At 47.2% G+C, this 11,150-nt stretch overlaps 1 protein-coding gene across 1 annotated transcript; it reads right to left on the bottom strand.

The window, feature by feature from the left end:
• Window positions 1-300: 300 nt before the first annotated feature.
• LOC125458160 (homeodomain-interacting protein kinase 4-like) lies at window positions 301-10,912 on the bottom strand. The gene is made up of 3 exons (XM_059650514.1): window positions 10,396-10,912; window positions 5,318-6,087; window positions 301-381 (listed from the first exon to the last, which is right to left on the bottom strand). Exons 1-3 carry the CDS (start codon window positions 10,910-10,912, stop codon window positions 301-303), a joined length of 1,368 nt encoding a protein of 455 aa, XP_059506497.1.
• Between the last annotated feature and the right edge of the window lie 238 nt (window positions 10,913-11,150).

The raw sequence follows: 11,150 nt of genomic DNA, 5'->3' as shown, positions 1-11,150 counted from the left end.
ATGGTGATGGCCCATTGTCCCCATGGCGACAGCCCATTGTGTCCATGGTGATGGCCCATTGTTCCCATGGCGACAGCCCATTGTCTCCATGGTGATGGCCCATTGTCCCCATGGTGATGGCCCATTGTCCCCATGGTGACAGCCTGTTGTCTCCATGGTTGGATGATTGCTTTGTAATGAACAGCAACACCGACAGTGTGGGTTCAATTCCCTGACTGGCTGAGATTACTATAAAGAACTCTCCTCCCCCTGCCTGAGGTGTGGTGACCCTCCGTTTAAACCATCACCAGTCAGGTCTCTCTAGTGAGACAGCGGCTCTCTGCTGCAAAACGTTTGCCGGGTATGGTTCTCATGACTGAACAACCAGTAAAATGCAAGTACCTTGATAAGGCCATAAGACCATAAAACATAGGAGTAGAAGTAAGGCCTTTCAGCCCATCAAGTCCACTCGGGCATTTAATCATGGCTGATGGGCATTTCAACTCCACTTGCCCACACTCTCCCCATAGCCCTTGATTCCCTGCAATTTCAAGAATTTATTAATCTCTGCCTTGAAGACATTTAACATCCCAGCCTCCACTGCGCTCCGTGGCAATGAATTCCACAAGCCCACCACTCTCTGGCTGAAGAAATGTCGACTCATTTCAGTTTTAAATTGACCCTCTCTAATTTTAAGGCTGTGCCCACGGGTCCTAGTCTCCCCGCCTAATGGAAACAACTTCCTAGCGTCCACCCTTTCTAAACCGTACATTATCTTGTAAGATTCTATTAGATCTCCCCTCAACCTTCTGAACTCTAATGAGTACAATCCCAGGATCCTCAGTCATTCATTGTACGTTAAACCTACCATTCCAGGGATCATCCGTGTGAATCTCCGCTGGACACGCTTCAGGGTCAGTATGTCCTTCCTGAGGTGTGGGGCCCAAAATTGGACACAGTATTCTAAATGGGGCCTAACGAGAGCTTTATAAAGCCTCAGAAGCACATCTCTGCTTTTATATTCCAACTCTCTTGAGATAAACAACAACATTACATTCGCTTTCTTAATTACGGACTCTACCTGCAAGTTAACCTTTAGAGAAGCCTGGGCCAACACTCCCAGATCCCTTTGTACTTTGATTTACAAATTTTCTCACTGTTTAGAGAATAGTCCATGCCTGTATTCTTTTTTCCAAAGTGCAAAACCTCACATTTACTCACATTGAATTTCATCAGCCATTTCCTGGACCACTCTCCTAAACTGTCTAAATCTTTCTGCAGCCTCCCCACCTCCTCAGTACTACCTGCCTGTCCACCTAGCTTCGTATCATCGGCAAACTTCGCCAGAATGCCCCCGTCCCTTCATCCAGATCATTACAGTTAAAGTGAACAGCTGTGGCCCCAACACTGAACCCTGTGGAACACCACTTGTCATCGGCTGCCATTCTGAAGAAGAGCCTTTTATCCCAACTTTCTGCCTTCTGTCAGACAGCCAATCCTCAATCCAAGCCAGTAGCTCACCTCGAACACCATGGGCCCTCACCTTGCTCAGCAGCCTCCTGTGAGGCACTGTATCAAAGGCCTTTCGGAAGTCTAGATAGATAACATCCACTGGGTTTCCCTGGTCTAACATACTTGTTACCTCTTCAAAGAATTCTAACAGGTTTGTCAGGCACGACCTCCCCTTACTAAATCCATGCTGACTTGTTTTAACCTGACCCTGCACTTATAAGAATTTAGAAATCTCATCCTTGGCAATGGATTCTAGAATTTTACCAACTACCGAGGTTAGGCTAATCGGCCTCTAATTTTCCATCTTTTGCCCTGATCCTTTCTTAAACAAGGGGGTTACAACAGCAATTTTCCAATCATCTGGGACTTTCCCCGACCCCAGGAATGTTTGTAGCCTTCCTCATTTACTTTACACTTATACCAGTGCATCATCCAGAGCCATCTCATTCCCCTCTCATGCCAAGCCTCACTATTTCCCAGGTCCAGTTCTGTTTATACACAGCTCTCAACACATTTTTCAGTGCACCTCCCATTTCAGAGTTGCATGGTCAATAAAGTGGTGCTAATTGTGATCAGAGATAATGGAAACTGCAGATGCTGGAGAATCCAAGATAATAAAATGTGAGGCTGGATGAACACAGCAGGACAAGCAGCATCTCAGGAGCACAAAAGCTGATGTTTCAGGCCTAGACCCTTCATCAGAGAGGGGGATGGGGTGAGGGTTCCGAAATAAATAGGGAGAGAGGGGGAGGCGGACTGAAGATGGAGAGAAAAGAAGATAGGTGGAGACAGTATAGGTGGGGAGGTAGGGAGGGGATAGGTCAGTCCAGGGAGGATGGGCAGGTCAAGGAGGCAGGATGAGGTTAGTAGGTAGGAAATGGAGGTGTAGCTTGAGGTGGGAGGAGGAGATAGGCGAGAGGAAGATCAGGTTAGGGAGGGGGGACGAGCTGGGCTGGTTTTGGGATGCAGTTGGGGAAGGGGAGATTTTGAAGCTGGTGAAATCCACATTGATACCTTTGGGCTGCAGGGTTCCCAAGCGGAATATGAGTTGCTGTTCCTGCAACCTTCGGGTGGCATCATTGTGGCACTGCAGGAGGCCCAGGATGGACATGTCATCTAAAGAATGGGAGGGGGAGTGGAAATGGTTCGTGACTGGGAGGTGCAGTTGTTTACTGCGAACCGAGCGGAGGTGTTCTGCAAAGCGGTTCCCAAGCCTCCGCTTGGTTTCCCCAATGTAGAGGAAGCCACACCGGGTACAGCGGATGCAGTATACTACATTGGCAGATGTGCAGGTGAACCTCTGCTTAATATGGAAAGTCATCTTGGGGCCTGGGATGGGGGTGAGGGAGGTGGTGTGGGGGCAGGTGAACTTGAGGTTGGGGTGGAAGATGTTGGGGAAATGTTCCTCTTGGGCACTCCTCTTGGAAGCATAAGGTGGCGTCGATCCAACACGTTCCACCCCAACCTCAAGTTCACCTGGGCCATCTCCAACACATCCCTCACCTTCCTGGACCTCTCAGTCTCCATCTCAGGTCACCACCTAGAAACTGATGTCCATTGCAAGCCCACCGACTCCCACAGCTACCTAGAATAGACCTCCTCCCACCCACCCTCCTGCAAAAATTCCATCCCCTATTCCCAATTCCTCCGCCTCCGCTGCATCTGCTCCCAGGATGAGGCATTTCACTCCCGCACATCCCAGACATCCTCGTTCTTCAAGGACCGCAACGTTCCTCCCCCCCACAGTGATCGAGAATGCCCTTGACCGCGTCTCCCGCATTTCCCGCAACTCATCCCTCACACCCCACCCCCGCCATAACCGCAAAAAGAGGATCCCCCTCATTTCACACACCACCCCACCAACCTCCGGATACTACGCATCATCCTCCGACACTTCCGCCATCTACAATCCGACCCCACCACCCAAGACATTTTTCCATCCCCACCCTTGTCTGCTTTCCAGAGAGACCACTCTCTCCGCGACTCCCTTGTTCGCTCCACACTGCCCTCCAACCCCACCACACCCGGCACCTTCCCCTGCAACCGCAGGAAATGCTACACTTGCCCCCACACCTCCTCCCTCACCCCTATCCCAGGCCCCAAGATGACTTTCCATATTCAGCAGATGTTCACCTGCACATCTGTCAATGTGGTATACTGCATCCGCTGTACCCAGTGTGGCTTCCTCTACATCGGGGAAACCAAGTGGAGGCTTGGGGACCGCTTTGCAGAACACCTCCACTCGGTTCGCAGTAAACAATTGCACCTCCCAGTCACGAACCATTTCAACTCCCCCTCCCATTCCTTAGACGACATGTCCATCATGGGCCTCCTGCAGTGCCACAATGATGCCACCCGAAGGTTGCAGGAACAGCAACTCATATTCCGCCTGGAAACCCTGCAGCCCAATGGTATCAATGTGGACTTCACCAGCTTCAAAATCTCCCCTCCCCCCACCGCATCCCAAAACCAGCCCAGCTCGGCCCCCCCCCCCCACCGCCACTGCATCCCAAAACAAATGCAGCTCGTCCCCGCCTCCCTAACCTGTACTTCCTCTCACCTATCCCCTCCTTCCACCTCAAGCCCCACCTCCACTTCCTACCTACTAACCTCATCCCTCCTGCTTGACCTGTCTGTCCTCCCCGGACTGACCTTTCCCCTCCCTACCTCCCCACCCAAACTCTCCTCCGCACCTATCTTCTCCTCTATCCATCTTCAGTCCTCCTCACCTCTCTCCCTATTTATTCCGGAACCCTCTCCCCATCCCGCTTTTCTGATGAAGGGTCTAGAGCCGAAACGTCAGCTTTTGTGCTCCTGAGATGCTGCTGGGCCTGCTGTGTTCATCCAGCCCCACACTTTGTTGTCTTAAAGTGGTGCTAATTGCCTGTTCATCAGGGGAAGAGGTTTGGGCTCCATGGTACGAGGGGTCCCAGGAAATTTAGGAGGGTTTTGTGAGGGATAACTTAGGTTGAAAGGCAATTAAGCATCTTTAGAACAGTATTGGTTGCCATATTGTTCAGCATCACAAAACCATAGAGTTGTTACAAGTACAGAAGGAGGCCATTCTCCTTTCTGACTGTGTGCTTGCCCACTTTGTGTCACTCCCCTGCCTTCTCCTCATAACCCCACACATTCTCCCTTTTCAGGTCAATTGAATCACCTCTACCAACTTTCTTTCTCGATCCTAAACCACTCATTGCGTGAGAACGTTTTCTCCAATGCGGAGGTCTGGTTGATGGCTGATCATCATCATGGAAGCCCAGCCTGACAGCACAGCCCCGAGGCCTGAGGCCTGAGGCCTGCTTAAAAGTGCTGCCCCTGCCCCTGGTGATGGGTCAGGCTAAGGAACAAGATGTCAGCAGGCCTGACACTCCCAAGCCGGCAAGTGGCCCAGGCCAGGCAACCCAGGGAGTGGGCTGCACCCGACATGTGCTACTTACACTCAGCACGGGGTTGGGGTTGGGGGTGGGTGATTGGGAGCCTGCCATTTCTTATATTTACAAAACACTGAGGTGACATCTCACAAAGTCTGCACTATGTGACACCGACAATGCTGTAAGCAGAACCATCTTCCAAAGTACCAGTCCACAGCACATTTGTAGACGAGATAACAAGATGTAGAGCTGGATGAACACTGCAGGCCAAGCAGCGTCAGAAGAGCTGGACAGAAGAAGGGTCCAGACCCGAAACGTCAGCTGTCCTGCTCCTCTGATGCTGCTTGGCCTGCTGTGTCCATCCAGCTCTACTCAGTGGTATCTCAGATTCTCCAGCATTGACAGCTCCTACTATCTCTGAATCGATTCCTTCCACACATTTGTAGACGAACCTGTTTCTCAAAATCATTGGCAGTTGAGCTGTCCATGTCATCGGTGTACGCTTGCTGATTGGTGACTTGAAGCTCTTCGTGCCTGTGGACCTGTGGATATGACTCTGTGCTGAAGTGGCAACGCTGTTTGAATCGGTGACAGCAAAGGACCTGCTTTTCGTTTTCTCTTTCATCGTAGCGCAGCGCTGCACAGAGGGCCTGTGATGATACCTCGTAATACTTGGTGCGTTTGTATTTCGATTTGAGCTTCTGCATGGTAATAAAGGGGTGTTTTAAGGCTACACTAGGGGCAAGCCGCTGTCCTGGATCATAGGTGAGAATTTTCTTTATGAGTGACACCATTGTCTGCTGATCGAACAATTCAGCTTTAAATTCCTTATCTGGGAACATAGTTTTGCTCAGGTTGAAGGTCGCAAGCTGGTCGAGCGAATGGATGTTTCTCGTTCTGGTCTCTAGTGGTTGTACCATGGTTTCTGCTTGATACTCATCTACCGTTTTCAGTGTCCACTGGTAGGTGGAATTAACTTGGCGAGCTTTTTTGAAGAAGTGGTGAGTTTTGCTCGCTATTTCCAACAGGTGGTCGCTCGGGAGCCCTTGCGTCTCAACAATGTACCTGATCTGGTCATACTCATTTGTCCCAGGGTAGATAGGCCACCCGAGGTGTAATTCTGCCATAACACAGCCGAGAGACCACATGTCCAACTTCTCACAGAAGGGCAAGCCAAGCAAGATCTCAGGGGAACGGTAAAACCGAGATTGAATGTACGGTCCTGTGGAAGGGAAGAAAAAAAAACTTTATTGAGAAAGAGGTGAAAAGAGATAAAACTTGGGGGTATCGTATTATAATAGCTATATGCATCAGAGCCCTCCAACATTGTGCGTGTTGGCTCTAACATTCTTACACGTGAAATTTATGAAGATCCCCCAATTTGTGGGGTTAACAGAAATGGTGGTTACATGGAGTGAAGAGCGATTGGCCCAAGCTGCCACAATCTGATTGAATCTTTGGGTTGAGAGCTGTTTCTTTCAATCTAGTTACGGCACACATGCTTAATGGCAACCCAGGTCCTTTTAGCAAACTACTCTGATGAAGGGTCTAGGCCTGAAACGTCAGCTTTTGTGCTCCTGAGATGCTGCTTGGCCTGCTGTGTTCATCCAGCCTCACATTTTATTATCTCTGATAGTATCCTGTTCTCTGCCGTTTACAGGTTCAAGAGAGAGGGTTATTTCAAACATCGCAGAAACATAGAAAATAGGAGCAGGTGTAGGCCATTCAGCCCCTTCGAGCCTGCACCATTCAATATGGTCATGGCTATCCATGCAATAACACACTCCCGCTGTCTCTCTGTACCCCTTGATCCCTTAAACAAAGGTCACTCAAAGCAGCTTCTACATCATTGGCTCTGCTTTTGGATTACTGGAGATTCCTTTCAAGATCTGAAGAATCGAGTGAAACCCCCTGAACCAATCTGTGAGATACAACAAAAAGCACAAAGGAGGAAAGAAGAGTAACTGATTAAAAAAATGGGAAAGTGGGAAATGGTGGCGTTCAGGATTTCAGTTTCCTTTGACACAAATTGCAGAAAATAAACATGCCAGTACAGCACGTAATTGGGAATTGCTAGTGGTATATTCACCTTGAATACGAGCACCAGGGAGTAAGAAGGTCTTGCTGCACTGTGAATATATCTTGGGGTTTCTACACTTAAAGAAGGAAGTACTGGCCTGAAGGGGCAGCAGTGACGCTTCAAGAGGTTGAATCCTGAGATGTGACGATTTGCTACAGCAAAAAAATTAATTGGAGCACTCCAATACTCCTCAGAGTTGAGATGAATGTAAGGTGTCCCTGTTTGAAATACATGAAGTTTTTACTATATCCCTGATTGAAGAGTTTAGAATTGGGAGCAGTCATCTGAGGATGAAAGGCTCATCCAAATTAGAACTGAGATTGGAACAGGTTTCTCCATTCAATGAGTAGAGAATCACTGGAATCCTCATGGGCAGGGAGCTGTGCCTAAATTGAGGAGTACATACTGGACTGAGATCAATTGGTTTTTAAGCATTAGGGGAGTCAAAAGATTATGGAGCTAGGAGAGGAAACGGGATTGGATGTGACAGCTCAGCTACCACCCTAGTGGCTGATTGAAAAAGCTGTGGGGACCACTCCTGCTCCAATTTCCTACATTCTTACTGTTTTGCTTGAGCAAACATCTGCAGAAAAAGATGCATGGAGGAGAAGGAACCAGTCAGTTTAAAATCTGAGAGCATTTATTTAGACTAGAGCAAACTAACCAGGAGTAAGAAGGGCTAGTTTTTAGTACTTGGAACTGAGGTCCTTTTTAATTTTCATTTGGTTTGCACTGGGAGCTGATGAGAGTTGTGAATGTTTTGTTTCTCCTCTAATTTAGCAATCAGCTAAACATTTTGGCTTCAGGAGAAGTTAGGCTTATTTGCAGCTTTCATTCAGGAGTTTTTAAGAAGTTGTAGGTGATTAGTTAGTGTTTGGTTTAATCCAGTTGTCTGAAGTTGGAATCAGTTGGTTTCGGGAAGTGTAAATAAAAGCTTCCCAAAGCACGGCCATGTCTACACTGGGTACTGCTTTGTGTGAGTTTGGTGTTTGTGAGGGAGCTCAGGAGGTGATCCCTTGTTTTACTCTCGTCTTCATTCTCCTGTAGCTAACTTTTACTTAGATCCTGTAGACAAAGTTACTTGGTAAGTGCTGGTGATTTTTTCTGCCACTGTTATTCTAGGACTTGTAAATGGTAGAAATAGTTTATAGAAGTTACAGGATGGTCGGTCAGCTTGGCCAAGTGGATCATATATCGAATGGCATTTACACTGTCTATGCCAGGCTAACACACCTTCAGGAAGTGTCATAATGGGCACAGGCTAAAAGCTACAGCGTTCAGTATCAGCAAGGCAGAGAGCTGTGTATATAGCACATGGGTTTAGGGAAGCACTCACGCTGTATAGGCAGAATAGTACAGAGCTGTCCTGAGTCTCACTGATCACCAGATACTCATGAGGGTGACAGTTCCTTAGGGGAGTGCAGCCAGATGCAGGTTAATGACACCATACGCAGCTCCACTGTACGAGGTGCAGGAACAATGCCTGGCAACAGGTAAAAAGGGGATTTCACAGTCAGGGAGTCAGGGAGTCAGGCAGCTATTTCTGTGGCCGGGTCTCCAGCAGAGCATGTTGCCTCCCCTACTGTCGTGGAGCAAATGGGGACCATCTTTCTATGGGAGGGTGGTCATTCAATGGCTGTGGCCCATGTTGGTAACAATGACATAGGTAGGGATGGCAATGAGGTCCTGAAAACAGATTTCAGAGAACAAGCTGGGACCTCTCAAGCAGTAGTCTCAGGATTACTCCCAGTCCCATGTGGCAGTGAGTACAGAAATAGGTGATGAGTGACCGGAAATGTGCATGGAAAGCTGGGGTAGGAGGATAGCCATTCAATTTTTGGGGCATTGTAATTGCCCCTGAGGAAAGTATAAACTGTATAAAGTGGAACGTCTATAGCTGAACAGGACCAGGATAAATATCCTTGCAGGGAGATCTGGATGTGCCATTGAGGAGGGTTTAAATTAGATTGGCAGGGAGTCTGGAACCTGAGCGCAGATACAGGTTGGGAATAGGAGGCAGAAAATAATTTACTGCCTCTAAAAGACAGCTGAAGCAGATGTTAAAAAGGAAACACAGGGAAGTGACAGCTTGAAAAACATATATGTTCAAATGTGAGGAGCTAAGGGAATATAAGAACATGAGAAATAGGAGCAGGAGTGGGCCATCTGGCTCACCAAGCCGGCCCTGCCATTCAATAAGATCATGGCTGATCTTTTTGTGGACTCAAATCACTTACCTGCCAACTCACCATAACCTTTCATTCCTTCACTGCTTTAAAATCTATCTATCTTTGCCTTAAAAACATTCAGCGAGGAAGCCTCAACTGCTTCACTGGGCAGGGAATCCCACAGGTTCACAACCCTTTGGGTGAAGAAGTTCATCCTCAACTCAGACCTAGATCTGCTTCTCCTTATTTAGAGCCCAAACCCCTAGTTCTAGTTTCACCTGTCAGTGGAAACAACTTCTATCTTATCTATTCCCTACATAATTTTACATGTTTCTATAAGATTCCCACGCCCACCCCCAATTCTTCTAAATTCCAATGAGTATAGGCCCAGTCTGCTCAATCTCTCCTCATAAGCCAATCTTCTCAACTCCAGAACCAACCCAGTGAACATCCCCTGCACCTCCTTCAGTGCCAGTACATCCTTTCTCAAGTAAGGAGGCCAAAACTGCACACAGTACTCCAGGTGTGGCCTCACCAGGACCATGTACAGCTGCAGCATAACCTCCCTGTTTTTAAACTCCAGCCCTCTAACAGTGAAGAACAATATTCCATTTGCCAATTTAACTACCTGCCACATCTGCAAACCAACTTTTTGTGATTCATGCACAGATTCACAGTGTCCTACCCCAACACACTTAAGGTGTGCTTCCCATTATTTCTGGACTCCCATGTGTCTAAGATCTACTGATCTCAATGGCTGAATATATACATCGACTGAGAGCCCAGTCTTGGGTTTCTGGGGTAGAGAAATCCGAAGATTTCCAATCAACCAGGGGAAGAAATGTTTTTTCGTTGCAGCTGAAGGTGTATCCTGACATTGTGACCCTTGGATCTCATCCTTCCAACCACAAACATTGTCTTCATAGCCTCAAGGCCTCAAATAATTTGTTATATTTCATTCGTAAGTATCATTTATCCGTTTGTGAAACAAAAATCACCTTAATGATTTTAAACTTAAAATAAGATGTCAAGGTTTGATCAGCAGTCATAAAACACAAGTTAATTATCTCCTCACCAAACTTATTCCTTGAAGAACATCATCAGCATTTACCATCCGAATACATTTTTTTGAATGAACAGTTGTCAAAGTGGCCTAAGGTGATCGCAAAATTCCTTAATTCCTGCTCAAACTAATTGTCATTCATGATTGATCTGCAATCAAGTTAAATGGTTGGGTGTCCCTAGGCAATAATAACAAAAATAAATTAAAATGAGTACATACCTTTAATTTGCTGAATTTCAGACAAAACGCAGGCTGAACCAAAATCAATCACCTTGACTTTGAAAGGAAATTGAGCCTGTTCAACCAGCATGATATTTTCAGGTTTGATGTCTGTGTGGACAATAGAGAGCTCCTTCAGTTTCTGCAGAGCAATTAGAACCTGTTTGGTGATTGACCGAATGTGCTTGCTTGGCAGAGGGAGAAAATTGTTGTCCTTCTGATACTCATACAAACTCTGCTCTAGGAGTTCAAACACCAGGCATAACTTTGTATCATCGTTAAAGGACTCAAAGAAACGAACAATGTGGAACTTGTCTGAATCCACAGTTCCCAACATGCGCAGCATTTTTAACTCACACTTGATGACCCCCTTGCGGAAAGTGTAGTTCCTGATAATCTTTATGGCTACAAAATGACTGGAGCTCCTTTTCCAACATTTTGCCACTTCTCCAAAAGTTCCTTTCCCCAAGACACTAATGACGTCATAGGCATCAGTGTCGGAGTACATTACAGACATTTTCAAATGGGACCCCCACCTCTAACCTTCTCAGTGCTCAGATGAAACTCCACTGTCTCCAACAACAGAATCTTCAGCATGTTCCAGTTCAATGGTTATCTCTAGGATGTCAGAGGTGTCCCATTGTGACCTAGGTTCACCACCTGATGACCAGGGGCCGAGCCACAAGAACCCTGTCGACTACAGTCTTGTACCGTGAGTTCCACCAAGATCTGACACATCTTATCCAGTGTGAATC

This window comes from Stegostoma tigrinum, chromosome 13 (assembly GCF_030684315.1).
Source record: "Stegostoma tigrinum isolate sSteTig4 chromosome 13, sSteTig4.hap1, whole genome shotgun sequence".
NCBI classification, from domain to species: Eukaryota; Metazoa; Chordata; class Chondrichthyes; order Orectolobiformes; family Stegostomatidae; genus Stegostoma; species Stegostoma tigrinum.
The sequence above is the reverse complement of the archived record's forward strand: the minus strand, read 5'-3'. Positions and strand labels throughout refer to the sequence as shown.